General features: G+C 40.5%; 1 protein-coding gene across 1 annotated transcript in view; it reads right to left on the minus strand.

Moving 5' to 3' along the window:
- Positions 1-25454, minus strand: part of SPEN (spen family transcriptional repressor) — a gene marked incomplete at its 5' end in the record, with an annotated part of 95329 nt that extends 69875 nt beyond the window's left edge. Inside the window, 2 exon segments of the mRNA XM_014586557.2 lie at positions 21568-22044; positions 25134-25454. Of these exon segments, the coding sequence (XP_014442043.1) occupies positions 21568-22044; positions 25134-25454 (798 nt within the window).
- Between the last annotated feature and the right edge of the window lie 953 nt (positions 25455-26407).

Raw genomic sequence — 26407 nt, forward strand, 5'->3', positions numbered from 1 at the left:
CTTAGTAACTTCTGGGTGTTCCCTCATTGCATATTAGGTCTTTTTTAACTAAACCTCTTTTGTAAGAAGAAAATAGCTAAATTTTTACCCAAAAAAAAAAAAAGATGGGCCATGTTTTTCTCAAAAAGGCGAGCTAAGAGAGTCCTTATGCACAAAGTAGCCATGATACTGGGCCAGCAGAGGGCATGAAGGTTAAGGTGCTGGCTCCCACGTGGCCAGTTTAATGGTTCGAGTCCCAGAACCAGTGGCTTGAGAATCACACTGGGCTTGTGTGTGCATGTGTCCAAAATCCCAAGAAGACAGTGGAAGAGAAAAAGACTGAAACACAGCCATCACCCCAGAGGGGTGATTTCTTATTACCCTTACCCTCTCTCTGGCAAGTGCAAGCCTTCATCACAAAAATTTTTAAAAGAGAGAGAAAGAAAAGTATCCATGACATTAAAAATCTGCAATTTGGGGCCATCCCAAGGCCTAGTGATTAAGGGAGCAGAACCCACATGGCCAACCACATGGTTTGAGTCCTAGCCCTGTGGTTTGAAAAACAGCACACGTGTGTGAATGCCCAAAATCCCAACAGGGTGGAGAACTGGAAGAGGAAGGATTGCAATATGACCATGCTCCATTGGGGAGCGCACGTTCTCGCTCTCTCTTTCTCTTTATCTCTCCATCTCTCTCTCCGGTGAGCGCAAATGTACTCTAGCAATAAAAAGTATTTACAATTTAGGGGCCAGCAGGTGGCGTAATTGTTAAAGTGTTGGACTTCCAAGTGGCTGAACATGGTTTAAATCCTGGAGGTGCTTGAAAAATCATACCAGGCATGTGTGCATGCATGCCCAAAATCCCAAGAGGAGAATGAAGGAGAAGGGACTGCAGCTTGGCCATCTGCCCTGGAGGGTGATTTCTCACTTTCTCTCTCTCTGGCTCTATGGTGAGCATACATGCCCTAAAGCAAAAATTTCTCTTCTAAAAAATAATAATTGCAATCTAAGCATAATACTGGTTTTGTTTAGTTTATAAAGGTTTACATATTTTGCTTCCAAATGGCATGGTAGTTTTGATTTTTTTTTTTTTTTAAGAGGTTTTTTGCTATAGGGTACATGCACTCACCAGAAAGACAGAGAAAGAGACATGAAGTGAAAAATCACCCCCTGGGGGAACAGCCACACCGCACTCCCTTCTCCTCCATTCTCCTTTCCTGGTGTGAGTTTAAGCCACTGGGTCCGGGACTCAAACTGTGGTCAACTACATGGGAGTCCAGCAACATAGTCATTTACGCCAACTGCTGGTCCCTGGCATGGTAGTTTTTCAAGAATTATTTTATTTATTTATTTTTATTTTTATTTATTTATTTTTATTTGAGTAGGGGGCAGAGGGTAGGAGAAAGAAAGCCACCATGTCCAGCACTTGAACTGTGGTCAGTCATACGTGAGTCCAGCACCCTAACCATGCCACCTGATGCCCAACAGCATAGTATTTTTATACTTTCCTTTTTGGAACTTTAATCTGGATTATTTTTTGTTAACTTTTAAAGGAATATTTTCAAATATTTCGTATTGAAAAGTAAATTAAAACCCACAAGATAGGATCACTAAGTTGTGTGGTGGTTAAGGTAGCTGGATCCCACCTGGCCAATTGTGCAGTTTGAGTCCAGGATGTTGTGGCTTCACAAACACTCTAGGTACAGGGGACTAGCAGGTGGCGTGGTAGTTAAGGCGCTGGACAGTCCCACACGGCTGACCACGGTTCAGGTCCCAGACCTAGTGGTGGCTTACTTTTTCTCTCTCTCTCTCTGTCTCTCCCTGATCAAATTAAAATTAATGAATAAATTAATACAATTAAATATTTAATTTAAAAAAAAAAAACACTCCAGGTGCATGTGTGTGCATGTCCAAAATCCCAGAAAGAGAAAAAGAGAAAAGGCTGTACTGTCACCACCCTCTAGCAAATTTGAAAAAAGAAATGGAGCAAGCAGGTGGTGTGAGATAGTTAAGGTGCTGGACACTGCCACATGGCTGACCATGGTTTGATTCCCGGACCTGGTGGCTTCTCTCTCTCTCTCTGTCACTCTCTGGTCAAATTAAATTAATGAATAAATAAAATTAAATAATTTTGGGGGGTTTTTTTAAGGAAAGAAAAGAAAATGGGGCTGGCAGGTAGGTAGTATGGTGGATAAGAGCACTGGACTCCCACATGGCTGAACGCAGTTCAAGTCCCAGACCTGACAGCTTGTTTTCTCACTTTCTCACTCTCTCTCATTCTGTCCCTCTATGGCCAAATTAAAATAGAGAAAGAAAGTTAAATAAAATAATTATTTTAAAAAAAAAGAAAGAAAGGGAAACCACAAGACAACAAATCACAACTTTACTTCAAAACCTACTTCAACTCTTTCCATATAACCTAAATAAACCAACACAGCCCAAGCGGAAAGAATGAAAAGGGTAAGAGAAGAGTTTTCACTTCAAACAGATTAACGTAACTAAAAGCTAAGGAAACCTCTTGTCACCAATGCAGACCATATTATGATGCACCCCGGCAGTGATAAGACAGTTTTTCAAGCCTTAACTTCTAAAAAGCAGAAGACAAAATGTTACCATGAAAACATGAGGTTAATATTGGAAAAATGTAACAAAAATAATTAAGGTACTGGATTTCTAAATGGTCAACCAGAGTTCCAAGTCCTGGACCTGGTGGCTTGCTTTCTCACCTCTCTCTGGTGAACACACATGCCCTAAAGTAATAATAAATTTAATTTTTTTAAAAAAGAAAACTGACTTGCACCAGCTTGTACTTTGCAGCGTACCCTTTGCATCTAGATCTGAACTCCCTCTTCCTAGGACACCCTGGTCCTCCCACCGCCTGCCCAGGCGCAGCTCTGAAACAGGTCCCTCTCCCTACCACCTGGACTGAGGGATGGGCAAAAACTCTGGTGAAACAAGGAAGCCTCGGGAGGTGGCAAGTAGCCAACTCAAACTGGATCATTCCAGTTTAGGCTGGCTCAAGTCACAAACAAGCAGTTCCTAGCTCCCCTCCCACAACACTGACATGGGGGCTGACCAGACAGTACTTCTGAACTCTCATTAGCTCTCAGAAGGAGTTCTATCAGGCTGTCATTTCTCTAGCAGCACAGGAGCATCTTAAATATGAAAGCAAGGTTCTCAATACACAGCAAATGTGGGTCAGCCCGGCCCTCATTTCTGAAATGGAACACCTATTCTAAACAGTACCCTATGCTGACACCTACACTTCTCCAAAAAAAGAAAGGGAAAAAAAAGAAGCTTATGAAAATGCTTTACTTGACAAAAAGCAAAGTCAGAAAGGTAGTCGACCTATTTATAGATCTCCATTATGAGGGCTAAGCTCACCAGGGCAGTTAGGGAGCACACTTTTCCCTGTTTCTATCTAGCACAATAAAGGCTTGGCTGGCTAACATGGCCCCAAAAGACAGAAAGTTACTTATTGCACAATAATAAACAAAGTAAAGGATATAACAGCCAAAAAACAGTCTGTGTTTCAAACTGTGAGCTCTTTAGTGACCTCTGCAATTTGTTACTGATGGGAATGGGAAAATTGTTATACTGCTCTCTTCTCCAAAGCACTCACTGCTAAACGTTTATCCCATGCTGTTAAACAGCCCGCAAGTTTCATTACACAGGAAATGAGTGAATGCTTACTCTTTTGAAAATAGTAGGTATCTGAGATATCCACTCACAAATAAGGCAAGGCCTCATGTTTCTCACGGGTTACAAGCATACTAGTATACCTGCTGTCCTTTTCCCACCAAACCCTCACTAAGTAACTTTTTCTCTTTTTTCAGACAACATACTGAACTTTTCAAAAAACAATTATTTTATGTAACTTTACTTATTAATTTTTAAAAATTTGATCAGGGAGAGGGAGAGAAAGCAAGTTGCCAAGTCTGAGACTCAAACCACAGTCAGCCACGTGGGGGAGTCTAGCATCTTTAACCACCTGCCCCCACCAAGTAACTTTATCAAGAATTTAGATAGTATGTCAAGGAGAGAAAATATTTAATCATACTTTATCATTTAGTCAGTAAAATCTCTAGGTGACTTTTACTAGGCCCTATCACAAGTAATTGTTGCAAACTTCAAGACAGAAATTTAAGTTGCAAAGGTCCAGAGCAATGAATACATTTTAATCCTAAAACTCATTTTCAGCAAGTTTCATGTCCCTTTTGAATGCTCAGATAATTTCAGCCATCTAATAAAAGGTAAAAATAACACAGAGAAGCAAAATAATAAATGTCAAAGCATGGCTATGAAAGTCAAAAACAAATCAGCTTTTGGCGATGCAATACATAGTATTTTACTTATCAGTAAAATAAGAAGGAGGGCCAGCTGGTGGCATGAAGTTTAGGCACTGAATCCCACATGGCAGACTTCAAGTCTGAGTCTCAGACGACAGAGCTGGTGGCCTGAAAATCTTGCTGGGCACAGGTGCTTTCATCCATACCCAAAACTCCAAGAGGAAACTGGTGGAGAAAGGACTGCAGAGTGGCCATTCCCCAGGAGGTAATTTTTAACTTTCTCACTTTCTCTTTCTGATGAGTGCACACTCCCTATATCAAGATTATAATCAAGGGGAACCAGCAGTTAGCGTAATGGCTATGTCGCTGGACTCCCACGTAGTCGACCGCGGTTCGTGTCCCGGACCCGGTGGCTTAAAACTCACGCCGGGCGCGTGTGCGTGCGTGCCCAAGATCCCGAGAGGAGAATGGAGGAGAAGGGATTGCGGCGTGACCATCCCCCCTGGGGGGTGATTTCTCGCTTTCTGTCTCTATGTCTCTCTCTGTCTGTCTGGCGAGCGCACGCGCCCTACAGTGAAAATCTCTCCAAAAAAAAAAGATTATAATCAAGCAAGTAAATATTTTCATTTTAAATGAAAAAAAGGGGGAGGGACAGACAGCAGGTGGCATGGTGGTTAAGGGCACTGGATTTCCACATGGCAGACGGTGGTTCGAGTCCCAGACCTGGCGGCTTGCTTTCTAACTTTCCCTTTCTCTCTCTCTCTGGTAAAATTAAAAAAAAAAAATAACAACATCAGATGGAATTAAATAAATAAATAATCTTTCTAAAAAATGAAAATGAGGGCCATGAGATAAAAAATTCTGAGAGGAGAATGGAAGAGAAGGGACTGCAATGTGGGCATCCCGGGGGGGGGGTATGGGGGCGTCCGGGGGGGGGGGGGTAATTTCTCACTTTCTGCCTCTCTTGTCTCTCTCTTTCTGGCAAGTGCACACGCTCTATAGCAAAAACCTCTCAAAATATATACATATATATATATTTTTTTAATCTCTCCTAAGAACATCTATTATCCTTCATTCTGGCCTCTAAAATAAACAGTTTCACAAAACCTTTACTGTTCCTCCTTGAAAATCCTCTGAATGTTCCCCAAAACACACAGTTTCTCATTTTTCCAAGAAAAGCAAAATACACCTAAATCATTGATTTTCATGTTAGTGTAATTTTCTTTCTTTAGTTGGTAATAATTTGATTTCAATGGTCTCTTAGCACAGTTACCTTCTCATTATACGAAGAACAAAAAATTCCATTTCAATAAGTGATTCATCTCAAACTGACATGTACAGTCAGAACAGCAAAGAAAGAAAAGTTGGGGCCAGCGTATCACGGTGGTTAAAACAGCCCTGTCCCACACAGTCAAGTGCATGGTGAGTCCCAGACCCAGCAGCGTGAAAAACATGCTGGGTGCATGCACATGCATACTCAAAATTCCAAAAGGAAGGAGACAGAGAAGACACTGCCCTATGTGGGCGAGGGGGTGCTTTCTCATTTTCCTCCTTTCTCTCTCTCCAGCAAGCACATGTGCTCCCTGTCAAATTTAAAGAGAGAAAGGTTGATATTGTGTAATAAAACCAACTCAATTTCTACTTTCACTTAAATCCTATATTAACTACAAACAGAACAGTCAAAGGAGGAAAAAAAAACATGATTTCCAGTCACTAACATCGTAAATAAGGTTTAATTTTAGTTATATCATTTTTCTCCCTGAGATTTAAAGATAATTTTTTAGAGGTTTTTGCTATAGGGCGTGTACACTCGCCAGAAAGACAGACAAAGAGACAGAAAGCGAGAAATCACTCCCCCAACGCGATCCCTTCTCCTCCATTCTCCTCTCGGGATCTTGGGCACACACACACACCTGGCGTGAGTTTAAACCACTGGGTCTGGGACTCTAACCGCAGTCAACTACATGGGAGTCCTGCAACATAGCCATTCCGCCAACTGCTAGTCCCTAAAGATAGTATTTTTAGTAATAGTAACTTTCTTCTGTTAAAAAAAAACAATGAATATAAGCTATTTTGTCCACACAAAATACAGCTGCAAATAGACAATCACAGTGGAAATAAAATTTTATCTCCAAATGATTCCAAAAATTATTTATATACTTATTATACTTATGATCATCTTTGATAAAAATTCAGACAAATGTGTATGATTTAACATTGCACCAAGTCACTAAAAAAAAAAGTCATTAATTGCCATTTCCTTTACTAACTTAAGAAAATAGCTTCTTACTCTTTTAATAGCCAGAGTGTGAACACTTGCCAGAGAGACAAAGCAGGTGAGAGAGAACCCAACCCTCAACATGGCGTGGTCACCACAATCCCTTCTCCTCCATGTCTCCATCCTCTCAGGATTTGGAGCACATAGGCACACACACATCCAGTGTGTTTTTCAGGCCGCTGGGGTAGGGACTTGCACAGCACAGTCAGCCATGTGGGATCCAGCTCCCTTAATCACCAGGCCACAGGGCACCCAAGCAACCAGCTTTGATTTCGTATACGTATTACGACTGTTGCCATTATCTGGCAGTTTCTTACACGTGAACTGTATCATGGCGAGCTGTAATAAAATGAGCATTCCCTCTTCCAGTTACACTATAAAAGAGAGACAGAGAAACGGAAGGGACACTGTCACTTTGAAACATACAGTAAGACCATTCCTAATGATGTCTCTCACCTTTCCAACCTCATTCATATCCATTCACAAGACTACGAAATGAGAGCAATTTTGAAATTTTTTCTACTTAAATTGAGAAGAAAATAATCTCTCCTAATTTAAATAAATGAACTATGGACTACTTCATTAAAAGACAGAAAGTTATTTGAATAAAACTTCTCCTTCAAGTCAGCCTGTGGTGTGGTAGTAAAGGCAGATGGATCCCACATGGCCAACTACATGGTTCAAGTTCTGGACCTGGCACCTTGAAAATCACACTGGGCCCATGTACATATGTGCCCCAAATCCCATGAGTATAATGGAGGAGAGGGGACTGCTATGTGACCATCCCTCCTGAGGGATAATTTCTCACATGCACCCTGTAGCAAATTTAATGAACAAAAAAGAAATTCCAATTTCTTTTCTTAAAGCGAAATTTTGTTATAAAGAATTATTTTAACTTTATAGTGAGAAAGGAACCCACTAGGTCCAGGACTTGAACCATGGTTGGCCAGATAGAAGTCCAGCATCTTTAAACACCACGCCACCTGCCGGCCCCAAAATTCCAATTCCTTTTAAAGGTATCTAAGCATGATTAAGGCAATGTGGCTTACTGAGAGACACAGAAAATGGAGAAATGAGATGTCAGAACCCATGACAGTTATTTTTATTTAGTTCTCTTTGTTTATTACTTACTAATTCATTTTAAGAATTAATAACATTGGGGCCAGCAGATGGTGTGGTGGTTAAGGCACTGGACTCCCACATGACTGTCTGTGGTTCGAGTCCCAGACCTGGTGACTTGCTTTCTTACATCCTCTCTCTCTGTGATGAGCGCACATGCCCTATAGCAAACTTTAAAGGAAAAAATGAACAATAATTAATGGATAATAGATTTTTTCTGAGAGAGATTTTTGCTATAGGGCATATGTACTCCCCAGAGAGACAGGGAGCTATAGACAGAAAGTGAGAAATCACCCCCAAGGGGGGGATGGCCATGCTGTAATCTCATCTCCTCCATTATCCTCTCAGGATCTGGGGGCACACAAACACAGGGGCCAAATGAGTTTCAAGCCACTGGGTCTGGGACTCAACCACGGTCAACTATGGAGGAGTCCAGAGACACAACCATTATGCCATCTGCTGGTCCCAATAAATATTTTTTAATTTTTAAAAAGGAATTTGAAGCCAACTGGTAGCATGGTGGTTAAGGGTGCTGGACTCCCCCACTGTTGACCGTGGTTCAAGCCCCAGACCTGAAGGCTTGCTTTCTCTTTCTCTCTCTCTAGTCAAATTTTTTAAAAATACATAAATTAATTAAATTAAAAATATTAGTGGACCAGCAGGGGCATGATGTTAAAGGCGCTGAACTCCCACATGGCCAACCGCAGTTCGAGTCCTGAACCTGGTGGCTTGCTTTCTCATTTCCCCTATCTCTCTTTGTCTCTGATTAAACTGGAAAATAATAAAGTTAAATAAAATAATATTTTAAAAAATAAAATAAAATCTCTCTCTGATGAGCACATGTGCTCTATATCAAATTTAAAATAATAAAATTAAATAATAACTTTTAAAGAATTACTAACATCTAAATCTTTACTTTTAAAATTAGAAAGAATATCTGAGTTACTCTCCTTTAGAAAAAGCAACTGGTGGGACCAGCAGGTGGCATGGTGGTTAAGGTGCTGGACACTCCCACATGGCCGACCACAGTTCGAGTCCCGGACCTGGCAGCTTCTTTTCTCCCTTTCCCCCTCTCTCTCTCACTCTGTGTCTCTCTCTGGTCAAATTAAAATAAATGAATGAATAAATAAAATCAAATAAATAATCATTAAAAAAAAAGAAAAGAAAAAGAAAAAGCAACTGGTTCAGAGGAAAAGACTGACCAGAAGACAAAAAATAATCTTTTTTTTTTTTGAGAGGTTTTTGCTATAGGGCGTGAGCGCTCGCCAGACAGCCAGACAGACAGAGACATAGAGACAGAAAGCGAGAAATCACCCCCCAGGGGGGATGGTCACGCTGCAATCCCTTCTCCTCCATTCTCCTCTCGGGATCTTGGGCACGCACGCACACGCGCCCGGCGTGAGTTCTAAGCCACCGGGTCCGGGACGCGAACCACTGTCGACTATGTGAGAGTCCAGCGACATAGCCATTACGCTAACTGCTGGTTCCCGACAAAAAATAATTTTAAGAAAACAAAAAACAGGGTTACCTTTGGTGAAGCTAGAAAAATATGCCTAGCTTAATACCCAGATGAACTTTTCTTTCTTTCTTTTTTATTTTTCTTAATTTGCTAGAGGGCACAAGTGCTTGCTGGAGGAGACAGAGAGAGAGAGAGGGAAAGTGAGAAAATACTACCCCCCACCAAGGGGCCTGGTCATGCTGCAATTCCTTCTCCACTTTTCCCTCCTATGGGGATTTCTTCCATGTAAGCACATGCATCCAGCATGTTTTTTGAGCTGCTGGGTTTGGGACTCCAACCATGCAGTCAGCCATGTGGGATCCAGCTGCCTTAACCATCACACCACTGGCTGATCCCTAATTTTTCTTGTTACCGGAGGGCACTGTACACGTGGGCATGAGAGACAGAGACTAAACACCGAATGAACTGGCCCCAACAGGGTGAGGTCATATCGCAATCATTTCTCCCCCATTGTTCCATTCCATCAGGATCCTGGGCCTGAATATACACACACATCTAGCATGTTTCACAAACCCAAGGCCAGGATTCAAACTGCAATAGGCCCAGCATGTACGACCCAGCTCCCAATGTACAGCACCCACCCACTGCGCTATGGAGGCCAGCCTCAGAATAATTTATTACATGTAAAGCTTAACTGGACACATAGAATTTCTGTTTTGGATTCACACAGTCAGTGTTTAGTTCAAATTGACTATATTCTTAGAGTTCCAGAACAAATCTGATGCTGAGCTACCTTATTCTCATACATTCCCACAAAAAAAGGTATTGTTTATTAAACGGAGCTCTGAATATAAACTCAGGTTAACTTTAGCCTAAAAAGAAATTTAGGGAAGTAATTTGTTAGGGGAAAAGTGAGTTAAACAAAAATAAAAGGTTTTGGATTATCCCAGTCTCAGTTCCTTTCCATGATCTTTTCATCCATTCTCCACCACTCATTCAGTAAACCCAGCACGTAGAATCGAGTGCTAATTGCCGTTCTAAAGGTACTTGGCGCCCGTTTTTTGGCAAACTGGTAAAGTCTATGGACAACTTTTCAGAATAATTTTTAATTCACCCCCCAAGGGGCATGCCCACACTTCAATCCCTTCTCCACTCCTCTCCTCTCGGGATTTTTGGACACAATGTGCGCTAGCACCTGACATGTTTTCTCGAGCCCCGGGGCCAAGGACTCAAACAGCACAGTAGGCCGTGTGAGATCCAACCACTCTAACCACCATGCCACTGGATGGTCCCAGAATAATCTTTTTAAATGTGTAAAGTAAAATAAATAGCAATAAAAAGGAAATAAATAATACTGAGTTATTAAAACCTTTAAATTGGGAACCAGCAGTTAGCGTAATGGCTATGTCGCTAGACTCCCACGTAGTTGACCGCGGTTCGTGTTCCGGACCCGGTGGCTTAAAACTCACGCCGGGCACGTATGCGTGCGTGCCCAAGATCCCGAGAGGAGAATGGAGGAGAAGGGATTGCGGAGTGACCATCCCCCCAGGGGGTGATTTCTTGCTTTCTGTCTCTATGTCTCTCTCTGTCTGGCGAGCGCACGCGCCCTATAACAAAAAAAAACTCTCAAAAAAAAAATTAAAAAAAAATCTTTAAATTTGGGAACCAGCAGTTAGCGTAATGGCTATGTCACTGGATTCCCACGTAGTCGACCGTGGTTCACGTCCCGGACCCAGTGGCTTAAAACTCACGCCGGGTGCGTGTGCGTGCGTACCCAAGATCCCGAGAGGAGAATGGAGGAGAAGTGATTGCGGCGTGACCATCCCTCCTGGGGGGGGATTTCTCGCTTTCTGTCTCTATGTCTCTCTCTGTCTGGCGAGCGCACACGCCCTATAGCAAAAATCTCTCAAAAAAAAATCCTTTAAATTTTTGTAGTAATGTTAATGGCCTTTATTAACATTAAGTAACAGACTTAACATTGGGTTTAATAACCATTGTAACTTTAAAGTAATGATAAATACAAGCCTATACTAACAACTATAGTATCTGTAACTATAAAATATTCATACATCTGTAGATATATAACAAAGTAACTCATTATGGTTTGTTGCCTTTATTTTGGGGGGGTAGAGATTTTTTGCTATAGGGCACTAGAAAGACAGAGAGAAACAGAAAGTGAGAAATCACCCCCCCAGGGGGGATGACCACACCACAATCCCTTCTCCTCCATTCTCCTCTGGGGATCTTGGGCACATGTGCACATGTGCCCAGCATGAGTTTAAGCCATCAGGTCCGAGACTTGAATCACGGTCGACTACATGACAGTCCAGCAACATAGCCATTATGCCAACTGCTGGTCCATTTTGTTGCCTATTTTAATACAATGTTTAATTTCAGTTATCATTTAGGAAAAGATGTAATTTTTTTCCATTGGAGTTAAAGGACTCCCAAAATCAGTCTAACCTCTTTGACTATAATCAACTGGGAAATAAAGCTCAGTCAAAATTTAAAATATTATGAAAGTTTACCAAATAATTCAACCTCAACAAATATGTCAATTCTTTTATTGTATAGTAAAGAAAATTATTATAACCTAATGGAAAAAAAAAAAACAATAATAGGTAGGAACTACGAAAGTAAAATACATTCAACTTCAAACAAGACATATTTTTGTGGAATTTATGCATTTATAATAGTCTATTAAAGGGCCAGCAGGTGGTGTGCAAATTAAAACATTGGACATGACACAGCCAAGTGTACAGTTCAAGTCTCAGACCCGGTGGCTTGGGAATCAAGCCAGGTGTGAGTGGGTTCCAAGGATCTCAAGAGGAGAGTGGAGGAGAGGGGACTGTGGGAGGAGAGGGGACTGTGGGAGGACCATCCCCCTCGGGGTGATTTCTCACTTTCTCTCTCTCTCTGTGTCAAGCTCACTTGCCCTAAAGCAAAACTTAAAATTTTTAAATTGAGGACAGCAGTTGGAGTAATGGCTATGTTGCTAGACTCCCTTGTAGTCGATTGCGGTTCGAGTCCCAGACACAGTGACTTAAACTCATGCCGGGCACATGTGCGTGTGTGCCCAAGATCCCGAGAGGAGAATGGAGGAGAAAGGATTGCAGCGTGGCCTGGGGGGTGATTTCTCACTTTCCATCTCTCTGTCTCTCTCTTTCTGGCATGCACATGCACCCTCTCCAAAAAAAATTTTTTTTAATTAACAAATAAACGTTCTATTACAAGCAGAAGTGATTCACTAAATGGTTATGACTGGGAGAGAAAAAGACCTATAGCAACACATGGGAGAGTTTATGCCAGTCAAATACTGTGAATAGTTTTAAAGAAACAGTAGGTGTGTTATTTATAAGGACTACACATCTAGACTGCTGTTAATCCCAGGTTTACTCATTTGAAATGCACTGCTAAGGAAACTGTTCGCCAAAGCTGTAACAATTAAGGAGGATAGGGGAGTGATTAATTTCCCAGTCATGGAGATAAAAAAACTTCTTTCCATAGGTAAAACCATGCTGTAAGTCCTCCACCATACAAGAGCTATATTTTTTAAAGAATTATTTAATTTTATTTATTATTATTTCTTAATGTAAAGAGAAAAAAGAGAGGGAGGAGCCAGCAGGTGGCATGGTGGTTAAGGTGATGGACACTCCCATATGGCTGACCACAGTTTGAGTCTCAGACCAAGTGACTTGCGCTCGCACGCACACGCTCTGTGTGTGTGTGCGCGTGTGTGTATGTGTGGTGTGTGTGTGTGTGTGTGTCTTTCTCTGGTCAAATTAAAATAAATGAATGAATAAATAAAATTAAGTAAATAATTATTTTTTTTAAAGGGGGGAGTGAGAAAGGAAGCCACCAGGTCCAGGACTTGAACTATGGTTGGCCACATGGGAGTCCAGCACCTCAATCACATCATTCACCAGCTCCATTATTTTTTTTTAACTTAACTTTTTTTCATTGCCAGAGGGCATATATGCCTGCCAGAGAGAGCCAGGGAGAGGGAGAAAGCATGTTACAGTGAAGACGTATTCACAACACAATCTCCTCTCTTCCGCCTCTCAATCCCATCAGAACCCCAGGTACACATGCACATGCGCCTGGCGTGTTCTATGAGCCACTGGGGCTGGGACATGATCAGCACATGGTCATGTGGAATCCAGCTCCCTCCACCACGAAGCTCTAAGACCAGTCCCACAATTGTTCTTTTTTTAAGTGTTCATTTAAGCATCTCTAAAGGTCTTTTGAGAAACTCATAGATTCATGATGATAACATTTAAAGATTACACAAAAACTTCTTTCTCCCAAAAAGAAAATGAACATTCTGTACTTATGTAATATCTCAAAAGACTACACTTTGAACTCCGTATCATTGTAGAAGAAAGGACATCTGATAAAAGGTAGCCAAACCCAGGGATTTATTTCTGTATACTGGCTTCACTAACAATTTAATGACCAAATATCTTAGCTATGTACAATTTTGCATCATCCTTTGTGTTAAGTAAGTTGTATGCATGGTATTTTCAACAATTTTAAGTGAACATACACCCTGAGAAAGATAATGTACTAGGATCTAGTGTGCATCAAGATCACCTGATCTTGTTCTTACAAGATAGAACTGAAAGGCCCATCATTCAGTCCTATCAACAAAAAGTTTATTGTTTTAAGTAACAGACTTAACATTGGGTTTAATAACCATTGTAACTTTAAAGTAATGATAAATACAAGCCTATACTAACAACTATAGTATCTGTAACTATAAAATATTCATACATCTGTAGATATATAACAAAGTAACTCATTATGGTTTGTTGCCTTTATTTTGGGGGGGTAGAGATTTTTTGCTATAGGGCACTAGAAAGACAGAGAGAAACAGAAAGTGAGAAATCACCCCCCCAGGGGGGATGACCACACCACAATCCCTTCTCCTCCATTCTCCTCTGGGGATCTTGGGCACATGTGCACATGTGCCCAGCATGAGTTTAAGCCATCAGGTCCGAGACTTGAATCACGGTCGACTACATGACAGTCCAGCAACATAGCCATTATGCCAACTGCTGGTCCATTTTGTTGCCTATTTTAATACAATGTTTAATTTCAGTTATCATTTAGGAAAAGATGTAATTTTTTTCCATTGGAGTTAAAGGACTCCCAAAATCAGTCTAACCTCTTTGACTATAATCAACTGGGAAATAAAGCTCAGTCAAAATTTAAAATATTATGAAAGTTTACCAAATAATTCAACCTCAACAAATATGTCAATTCTTTTATTGTATAGTAAAGAAAATTATTATAACCTAATGGAAAAAAAAAAAACAATAATAGGTAGGAACTACGAAAGTAAAATACATTCAACTTCAAACAAGACATATTTTTGTGGAATTTATGCATTTATAATAGTCTATTAAAGGGCCAGCAGGTGGTGTGCAAATTAAAACATTGGACATGACACAGCCAAGTGTACAGTTCAAGTCTCAGACCCGGTGGCTTGGGAATCAAGCCAGGTGTGAGTGGGTTCCAAGGATCTCAAGAGGAGAGTGGAGGAGAGGGGACTGTGGGAGGAGAGGGGACTGTGGGAGGACCATCCCCCTCGGGGTGATTTCTCACTTTCTCTCTCTCTCTGTGTCAAGCTCACTTGCCCTAAAGCAAAACTTAAAATTTTTAAATTGAGGACAGCAGTTGGAGTAATGGCTATGTTGCTAGACTCCCTTGTAGTCGATTGCGGTTCGAGTCCCAGACACAGTGACTTAAACTCATGCCGGGCACATGTGCGTGTGTGCCCAAGATCCCGAGAGGAGAATGGAGGAGAAAGGATTGCAGCGTGGCCTGGGGGGTGATTTCTCACTTTCCATCTCTCTGTCTCTCTCTTTCTGGCATGCACATGCACCCTCTCCAAAAAAAATTTTTTTTAATTAACAAATAAACGTTCTATTACAAGCAGAAGTGATTCACTAAATGGTTATGACTGGGAGAGAAAAAGACCTATAGCAACACATGGGAGAGTTTATGCCAGTCAAATACTGTGAATAGTTTTAAAGAAACAGTAGGTGTGTTATTTATAAGGACTACACATCTAGACTGCTGTTAATCCCAGGTTTACTCATTTGAAATGCACTGCTAAGGAAACTGTTCGCCAAAGCTGTAACAATTAAGGAGGATAGGGGAGTGATTAATTTCCCAGTCATGGAGATAAAAAAACTTCTTTCCATAGGTAAAACCATGCTGTAAGTCCTCCACCATACAAGAGCTATATTTTTTAAAGAATTATTTAATTTTATTTATTATTATTTCTTAATGTAAAGAGAAAAAAGAGAGGGAGGAGCCAGCAGGTGGCATGGTGGTTAAGGTGATGGACACTCCCATATGGCTGACCACAGTTTGAGTCTCAGACCAAGTGACTTGCGCTCGCACGCACACGCTCTGTGTGTGTGTGCGCGTGTGTGTATGTGTGGTGTGTGTGTGTGTGTGTGTCTTTCTCTGGTCAAATTAAAATAAATGAATGAATAAATAAAATTAAGTAAATAATTATTTTTTTTAAAGGGGGGAGTGAGAAAGGAAGCCACCAGGTCCAGGACTTGAACTATGGTTGGCCACATGGGAGTCCAGCACCTCAATCACATCATTCACCAGCTCCATTATTTTTTTTTAACTTAACTTTTTTTCATTGCCAGAGGGCATATATGCCTGCCAGAGAGAGCCAGGGAGAGGGAGAAAGCATGTTACAGTGAAGACGTATTCACAACACAATCTCCTCTCTTCCGCCTCTCAATCCCATCAGAACCCCAGGTACACATGCACATGCGCCTGGCGTGTTCTATGAGCCACTGGGGCTGGGACATGATCAGCACATGGTCATGTGGAATCCAGCTCCCTCCACCACGAAGCTCTAAGACCAGTCCCACAATTGTTCTTTTTTTAAGTGTTCATTTAAGCATCTCTAAAGGTCTTTTGAGAAACTCATAGATTCATGATGATAACATTTAAAGATTACACAAAAACTTCTTTCTCCCAAAAAGAAAATGAACATTCTGTACTTATGTAATATCTCAAAAGACTACACTTTGAACTCCGTATCATTGTAGAAGAAAGGACATCTGATAAAAGGTAGCCAAACCCAGGGATTTATTTCTGTATACTGGCTTCACTAACAATTTAATGACCAAATATCTTAGCTATGTACAATTTTGCATCATCCTTTGTGTTAAGTAAGTTGTATGCATGGTATTTTCAACAATTTTAAGTGAACATACACCCTGAGAAAGATAATGTACTAGGATCTAGTGTGCATCAAGATCACCTGATCTTGTTCTTACAAGATAGAACTGAAAGGCCCATCATTCAGTCCTATCAACAAAAAGTTTATTGTTCTTCATAAATCAGCATTATTTGATTCTTAATATAATGCTTCTCCCACACGCCCCACAGTAGGCACTATTACAGTTCAAGTTAACCTCCAACGGGGCACTGAAATAGACCCCTAGCTAGAATCTCTACCTTTCGTATTCTGTCACCAGCTGTTTTTCTAAAGCACAGATCTCAACAAGATCTCTCTCCCTTCTAAAATCCTTCAGTAGCTCATCCTGCATAAGAATAAAACTCAAAATCATCAGCCTGATTAAATCATTATAAATATTTGCTATTCTCTGGGACCGGCAGGAGGTGTGGTAGTTAAGGTGCTGGACACTCCCACATGGCTGACCATGGTTCAAATCCTAGACCTGGTGGTTCGCTTTCTTACTTTTCTCTTTCTCTCTGTGTATCTCTCTCTGGTCAAATAAAATGAATGAATGAATGAATAAAATAATTCTTAAAATAAATAAATAAATAAATATTTGCTATTCTCAAACATTTCCCACCTACTTATATCGCTTCAGGTTGTTCCTTCTATCCACAACAGTCCTTCAGAGCCCAGTCAAATGCTACCTCTCAGATTTCTTCATGTGTCAAAAGAATTCTTTTTCTAGTCTCTCACTGTTCTGTTTAAGTGTAGATGCAAAAGCTGTCATTCTATAACATTATCTCATCAGTGAAAGGAGAAGGAATCAATAAGCTAATGAACAAATGAGGTTCAAGTAACCAATTAGAGGCAATCTGAAAATAGAAAGCTGAAATCTCTTAGCTCTAAAAACTAAAACTACATGAGGACTAGCAGAAGGCATAATGGTAACGTCTTTGCCCACATAGTTGACAACTGTTCGAGTCCCAGACCCAGCTGCTTGAAACTCACACAGGATGTGTGTACATGCATTTCCAAAATCCCAAGCGAATGAAAAAGAGACTGAAGCATAGTCATACCCCCCAGGGTGATTTCTCCCTTTTTGTCTCTCTAGTAAGCACACACGCCTTACAGCAAAAATCTCTCAAAAAATAAAAAAGCACAATTTTATGAAAAACCTTAACATAAATAAACATACTATAAACTCTCAGAAAATAAAACATTTTAACAAAAGGAAAAATCTACAAAAACACAGGTAGGAAAGAGGGAAACAGCAAGACTCTGGTATGTTCAAGTCTACCTGGGATCTGAACTTCGCACCTTCCCATATGGCTATCTGGTATTGAGCAGCAGTGCCCTACCACTGTGACAACATAGCAAGACCACACACCAACTTTTAAATTGTAATTTAATTTCCAGGTAAATTTTTAAAGTGTATCCTGCCCTTCTAGCAGTTATCTTTCTGGCTGTAAATACTCCAAAATACAGAGCTTTTTGTTTCCTTTAAGTTTTGCTATGGGGTCCATGCACTGGCTGGAGAAACACTGAGAGGAAAAATGCGAAATCACCCTCCAGCAGAGATGGCCACAACACAATCCCTTCTCTGTTCTCCCAGGAGTTTGAGCATGTAGACGCATACACCTGGCGTGATTTTCAAGTGACCAGGTCCAGGACTCGAACAATGAAGTTGGCCATGTGGGATCCAGCTGTCTTAACCTCCATCTCGCTTGCTGGCCCTAACGCTGTTTTTTTAAAAAAATTATGCGAACAGGGATTAGCTTCATCAAAATCATCAGATTAACCTCCTAACACAAACAACTGTAACCCTAGCAAAGTATAATGCCACCCTGTAGGCTCTGTAGTCTTTCTCCTCTAATTTCGACATCACCTCAAAAGGTTGCCTTTATTTAGGGGGGTGGGGGCTATAGGATGCATGCGCTTGCCAGAGAAAGTGAGAAAGCAACCCTAGGGGGAATGGCCACTTCATAATCCTTTCTCCTCCCTTCTCTCTGGATGTATACATATGCACCCAGCATGTGTTTCACTCGCTCGCTCTCTCTCTCTTCCCCCACCCCCCAGTAATGTGCTTACATACACTCTCCAGTTTAAAAAAAAAAAAGTTTTGACCCAATGGAACACAGTGGCATCCCTTTAATACAGTAGGAAAGTGATTAAAACTTAAGTGTTTTAAGCAATTTTATGCAGGAGAAAGTGTAGCACAGTAAGGTTTTATAATTGGTTTATGGGTTCAAATGAATTTCATCAATTATTGACCTAGACATTATACTAAATGAAATTGAGAGAAGTTAATGGCTTCATTTATCACAGAGTTGCAACACTGGAGCCAGAACCTAACTTTCCTGAGTTCCCTAACTACTTGTTTCAATTTAACACACTACATCTTTCAGAATGTTTGAATTATATCTACATAGACAAATGTACAAAATGTTTTAATTATTATTTTAAATAAGAAAATTTAGGGGTGAGCCTGTAATCTAGTGATTAAATTAAGGGAGCCAGATTCCACGGTTGACTGTAGTTCGAATTTCTGGCCCTGGCAGCTTGAAAAAACACTCGGCTCATGTGAGCTCGGCCACATGAGTGTCTAAAATCGCAGAAGGCTAGAAAAATGGAAAAGGGGTTAGAGCATGACTATACCCAATGGGGCGGTGCTTTCTTCCTCTTCCTCTCTTTAGTAAGCACATATGCCCTCTAAGCAATTTGCAAAAACAAAGGAGGAGGGAAGAAAACGTAGGAGGCCTACAAAGAATCTGAGGTAGAGGCAGCAGGGTGTCACTCTGCAATGCTAGAGCCACTCAGAAGACCATGGTTCAGACACCACGCAGACCAAGACAAGTGCACGCACTCGTGATCCTGGCTGGCTGGGGGCAGGTGTAGTGGAGGAAGCACTGTGTGACAGGATCCTGTCGAGGGTACCTGTTTTTCTCTCAACAGAGTCAATGGGCTTTGAAAAACACAATACATAACTAGTTTTTCTTAAAATAACTCTAGGCAATATGAAAAGAAAAATAATCTGGGCCTTTTAATCAGGTCAAAGACTTTGTATCCTATAAATTTTAAATATGCCACACCTAATTTTGGATATTTTTTTGGGGGGGGAGAGGTTTTTGCTATAGGTCGTGTGCGCTCACTGACAGACAGAGAGAGACAGAGAGACAGAAAGCGAGAAATCACCTCCCAGGGGGGATGACCACGCCACAATCCCTTCTCCTCCATTCTCCTCTCGGGATCTTGGGCATGCACGCACACGCGCCTGGCATTAGTTTTAAGCCACCGGGTCCAGGACACGAACCGCTGTCGACCACGTGTGAGTCCAGCGACACAGCCATTACGCCAACTGCTGGTCCCAATTTTGGATTTTTTTTTTTTTTTTTGGAGAAATTTTTACTATAGGGCGCATGTGTTTGCTGGAGAAACAGAGAAAGTGAGAAACAGCCTCCCAGGGGGACGGCCACATCACAATTCCTTCTCCTCTCAAGATTCTGTGTCCAACTTGAGTTTCAAGCCACCAGGTCCGGGACATAAACCGCAGTCAACCATGTGGGAGTTCAGTGCCTTAACCACCACGCCACTTGCTGGCAGCTGCAGTATCTAAATTTAAAATGAGGTTATCAGGCCCTGCGGTAAAGGGAGCCAGATCCCATATGGCTGACTGCTGTTCGAATCCTAGCCCCAGCAGCATAAGGAATACATTCAGCATGCGTAGGTTTATGCCCAGAAGTCTGACAGAACAGAGAAATAAAGAAGGAACTGTGGTGCAACTACATACACCCTTTGGGTGATTCTCTCTCTCTCTGGCATGCATACACATTCTCTGAAATTTTTTATTTAAGAATTATTTTATTTACTATTATTATTTAATTTGGCCAGAGAGAGACAGAGAAGGAAAGGAGAAAGAAAGCCACCAGGTCTTGGACTCGAATCGCAGTTGGTCACGTAAGAGTCCAGCACCCCAACCGCCATGCCACCTGCCGGTCCCCTTCTGGAAATTAAAAAAAAAAAAAAAGAATAAGAAACAAACAAACAAACAAAAAGACTAGGACATCTGGGATAACAATAACTATGAACAGGAAATGTCTGAAGACCAGCAGTACGTGAAACAGTGATAACGAGCTAGCAATCATTAAGGGTAGTATTTACTGAACGTGCACTAGTTGTCAAGGCATCAATGTACTGGTATTACTTCCCATGCAGTGCTCATTTTAATCCTCGCAATAACTTTATAAGGTAAGGTTTGTATAAAAGATGTGGAAGCTAAGGCTTAGAGGGCATATGTAAACCTGTCCAAGAGTACTAAAAGTAATCTCTCATCTACCTAGACCTGTGATTTCACAAAACCTATGTATCTAACTTCTAAACTAGATCTCCTTGCTAAAGAATATCTTTAATTTATTATTTTCATCTAAAAAATTTCATAACTAATGAAATTAATTTGTTTAGCCCAAAGGAAATGTAACGTTACAATTTACTTTTTTTTGAGAGGTTTTTGCCATAGGGAGCATGTGCTCCTCAGAAAGACAGAGAGACAGAAAGTGAGAAATCACCCCCCCAGTGGGGATGGCCACACCACAATCCCTTCTCCGCCATTCTCCTCTCGGGATCTTGGCCACGCACGCACGCACACGCACATGCCTGGCGTCAAACCGTGGTCGACTACATGGGAGTCCTGCGACATAGTCATTATGCCATCTGCTGGTCCCACAATCTACATAGTTTAAAAAAGCTTTTTACTCGAGTTTAATAACTGGCTAACACCTTGACATTCACTTAATCAATGCTATCAACAATATATACTTCACCAATACATATTTAACCCAACAGCTTTCACAAATGGTCAAACAAAATAAGAGAAATTAGTATACATCCAAGAAATTAGAACCTTTAAAGAGATATCACATTTTCAGTGTCACAAGATTTGCCTCATATAGCTAGCCACCTCTTCCTTTTTAGCAATCTAATTTTAATATTGAGCATATGAAAGATAAAACAGTACTTGCAAATCAACACTTAGTTTCAGGAACTTGTCAGAATAGTTAATTCAATGGCCACATGCTTATCAAAGTTTCTTTACTCATTGTATATATATGATCCAACATTACTATTTTTAAAAAATATTACTATGCTAAACATGATGACCATAAATCACCAAGAATCTGTAAGAATATATTGCACAACTCATCAGTTATGACAAAAGGCTGTTAACCTACCTGTCACTGCTGGTACTGCTGCTGCTGCTGATTGAATCACTACTGGAGGATCTACTTCTAGAGCCGCTGCCACTAGGGGATCGTGTGGGTCTAGACGCTTGGCTAGCCAGTCTCTGAGGAGACTGATTTCTAGACTGGGATGAATGTGGTGACCGACTCCTGCTGTGCTGGTAATTCCGCTCTGGCCTTCTGCCTCGTACCTCCCGGGTAATATCATCCCTGTAGATATCCCTGTGTACCACACTGGGCAGTGTAAACTGCTCCCGAGCCCTAGGTTCGTATCGGGGGTCATGAGCATCAAAGCGGTTTGGACTTCGACTCCGAGAAGTATAATAGAGCCCATGCTGTAAAGTCCGCTCTCGAGGATCTCTATAGTAATCCTGATCGTAATGTCTTGTCCGATCAAATCCTCCCGTCCCCCGTTCATGGTGTCCATAGGCACTATGTTCATAAGCACGCTCCCTGTTATCTGAAGCCCTGCATTTAGGAGGGGGAAAAAATATTCAATCAGAAAGGAGCAAGCAAAACTAAAAGCAAGTCATGCAAACATTCACTTTAGCATTCTCTTTGTCTTCACAAGAGGTCATTTTCTAAACAGCATTAACTTACTTAGTAAGCAAACATTAACAAGCATATTTTACTTGACTCCAACAATTATTTTCACAACTGAGCAATCATAGTTTTAACTGTATATTGGGCTTTCATGATTAGTGTTCTGCAGGTCAGTTGTTCATTTTATTAGAAATTTTCAAACTTGTATACAGAAATGTACATATATGACCTTTTCAATTTAAGTTTAATGGAATAAGAAGAGACAATCATCTTTAACATGAAAGTTTTTACACTTTCATCTGATTAACATACACCAAATTTTTATTAACTTGCAAATTTATTTCAAGCCACATCTCCACATTCCATTTTATTTAACACAAGACATGAAAGCCCTGCTGCAGTGCACGTCCCACAGGAAGGACTGTCAAGAGTCCAGAAAAAATGTGCGAGTGCAACTTTTCCTCATTAACTTCTGACTACTTTGGTAATTATAAAAAAATTACTAGACTACCTAAATTGCTATGTCCAAACACTTAGATTTTAATAAAAATGGAATCACTAAAGAAAAAGCAAACCACTTAGGCTATCAAAATACTGGGCTACCACGTTATCCTATATAAATTTAGCTAAGAATAAAATTTTATCTACTTCTGCTGTCAAATTCAACAAAATTTTAAAATGTGTATTGTACAATTCCATTTTTTAATGTATATACATAAGGGTTCTAGGAGACACTATGATCTCTTAGCTTTTAGCTATAGTTAAGTTGCCTGTAATGAAATTAGGCAATGATGGGAACTGTAAAACACTCTAAGTGCCTTACTCAATGCCTTTAACTTTAAAAAATATTTCAGTAGTATGTAAACCATTTGTCAACCTAAGAGTACAAAAAAGTACTGTATGTAATATTATAAATATACAATTCTGTGTTAACATTAAAAGCTAATTCAAATCCTACGAAGACATTTTTTACTTTTATAGGGAGTTAGAACTTAGTTCCTGATTTCCTGAAAGACCATTTCACTTGAGTTTCTTTTCAACATCATCTTTAGATCTAGCTTGTATAGAAAGGGATAAAAGAATTACAAAAAATAAAGAATTAGATTCTCTCCAATGAAGGATACCTGACAAAATCTTCTAATAACTAATATTATATCTCTAATACATACCTAGATTTCAAATCTCTCCAAATCTAACATTTTACTTTTCACTCATCATTTCACTTAGTAGCAACCCCACCTTCCTATGCTACCTCTACCTTTGCTTTTTTTCTGCTATTATGAAAAGCAACTGCATGGAAAAAAAAAACCTCAGTAACGTCTTCACTACTTAAATGTATTAAATGAATTTCTCCATTTGTATGTGCTATTATGAAATTTAAATATTTCAATGTCTAACACATGATAGTTTTTTTAGACTTAAGAGAAAATTTCACAAACAATTTGTTTAGCACCCTATCAAATGTTAATCAGTAAAAGCCATTATTAATGACATAAAAGAAGCAATAGGCAAAAGTTCTAGGAGAATTACTGCTACAGCTGATATTTTATAAATATGCAAAGTTCTTAACCATTAGGAAGATACAGAATGCAGGCACAAGAGCTAGCAGAGCTGAAATCTAATGGCTATTCTTTGATTCATCTATTAGTACTAAATACTTCTAGAGTTAGTGGGGGAAAAGAGAGAATTTGATTTGGGTTAGGAGAGGGGCTAATATACACAGGTCAGGACATACCAACCTTTTCCAAGTGTGGAAACACGACCTATAATCCCAATTAAATCTAGGGAGAGAATTGTGAACATAACTTCCCCAATTTTGGCCCCTCTTATGGGGGTAATCCACCTTCTTAATGGGCAAGGGTGTCAAATGATACTTAGATGAACCACAAGGGAAAAAAAAAAATCTTAGTGACCAGACAAAATAATTCCACTGGAAGCAAGTAGTCCCAGACAAACTGTAACTCTCAATCAAACCCCCAGACTTCTTTCTTGAGATAGTAGACAATTATATATTGATCCACATTCATAAAAATGTCCAGCCCTAAGTAAGAAACAGGCAGCTGGCAGAAGAGAAAATATCCTCTACAATTCCAACAAAAGAGGAAGGCACAATTGCTCGCCAATAGTTCACATTTATAGCCATCCAGCCCAGTCAATCAGGTATCTTGATTGCTGTATCCACAACTGATCACCACCATGTGTTCAAAGCTAAAGTACTTTCAACTGGACAGGAACGTGCTTAGTAAAGGAGATAGTAATCCTTTTCCCCTGGGCTAATGGAGTCTGGACAGCGTGACATCCCATACATTCCAGCAATTAGAAAAGAATGGCTATATTCCAGGATTTCGGAACATCCATCACCTCAATTCCCCCATTCCATCAGGAGTATAATTCCAATGACAGAAGTTGTGTAAGATCCGAAATGGAAAAATCAAGCATTATCTTCTTTCTTCTTCATCCAAGTACACATTTCCATGCTAAAGTATTGTTTGTAGAATCCAAGTGGTCGATCTTTACGGTCTGCTAGAATTTTCTGTGCCAATCCAATTCGTTTGTACACTTTATGTAGTACAAAATGGAGAAGCAGATACCAACTTCTAACAGAATCTGTATGGAGGCTCTACTACTCCGGAAATATTCCACAGTATGACCACAACAGCTGCAGGCAAATAACTCCATCAGGTAGACAGGATATATCCAAGGAACATTAACATTATCCAAAGAAGGAATAATTAATTCTAGAAGACAGGTAACTCCAAAAATGATGCTGCCATAGGAAATCTTCCACCACTTTCACAGCTCAGGAGTTGATATCCAATCAGCTGCAGGAAATATCCTCTACGATTCCATAAGATACCAGCCACTGGGATAGAAATCACTTCCGTTTCCAACCCAAAATAGGAAACATTGAGTATGCCCAAAACTTTAAATCCTTCTGGGGCCCCTAAATATGAGTTTCTGTTTCTCACCATATCAAATACAAAATACCTGCCTACAGAAACCTTGGAACTTACCCATCAAGTCTCCGCTCATAACGTCCTTCTCGTGCATGAAGTGATGGTGGGGGGCCATAAGCAGGCCCTCCACCACCTCCTCTGAACCCAGAAACCTCTCTACTACGAGATGCTATGGAAACTGTATCATCCAATCCCCGAGCAGCACTCGGAATGGTGCCTGGTTCATTATAATCCGTGCGTAGGTCTCTATCACCCATTTTGTTGACAGAGTTGTGAGCTTTCTGTGCACTTTTGATGTCCACAAAATCCACAAAGGCAGCCACTCCTCCTTCAGATCCCCTCTTGGGGAGAATTTTGACACTTTCCACTCGGCCATATCTGAAAAAAAATAAAGTCAATGTTATTGTTACATGTCAATAATTTTCCAAATAAGCTTTAAAAATGTTTTTAGATAATTTACATTATGCATATATAGCAGAGAAGCTGCAAAGTTAACTTCTAAATTAGTTCTCTTTCACACATTTTTATCTCTGAGGCAAATATTTATACCACACCATCTTATTATTATTCCCATCTCTTAAATACAAAATTCACTCAACTATTCTTGTATTTTCTACAACACATAGTTGAAATGAATCTCTCAAAAATTTTCAGAACTTTTTACACTCTAAAAAAAGTTAGTTATTGTTGTTGTTTATCCAGAGGGCATGTTCACTTCCCAGAGACAGAAAGAGAGAGTGGAAGAAAGAACCCCCACAAAGGTGTATGGTCCCATCACAATCCCTTCTCCATTCCTCCATTTTGTTGGGATATGACATGCACACACATACTTTCAGTGTGTTTTTCAAGCCACTGGGGCCAGGACTCAAACTGTACAGTCAGCCATGCAAGATAATCTCCAGGCCTTGGGGACATCCCTTTAAAAAGATTATTAAACTGGGAACCAGCAGTTAGCGTAATGGCTATGTCGCTGGACTCCCACGTAGTCGACCGCGGTTCGTGTCCTGGACCCGGTGGCTTAGAACTCATGCCGGGCACGTGGGTGTGCGTACCCAGGATCCCGAGAGGAGAATGGAGGAGATGGGATTGCGGTGTGGCCATACCCCCTGGGGGGTGATTTCTCACTTTCCGTCTCTCTGTCTCTCTCTGTCTGGCGAGCGCACGCTCCCTATAGTGAAAACCTCTTCAAAAAAAAAAAAAAAAGATTATTAAACAGAAGATAGAGTCAACGTAATTTCAAAGTATTTTTTTTTGGGGGGGAGAGATATTTGCTGAAAGACAGAGAGGGAGAGACAGAGGGGCAGAAAACAAGAAAGCACTCCCCAGAGGGA

This window comes from Tupaia chinensis, unplaced genomic scaffold, assembly GCF_000334495.1.
Source record: "Tupaia chinensis unplaced genomic scaffold, TupChi_1.0 Scaffold000146_1, whole genome shotgun sequence".
Taxonomy (NCBI): domain Eukaryota; kingdom Metazoa; phylum Chordata; class Mammalia; order Scandentia; family Tupaiidae; genus Tupaia; species Tupaia belangeri.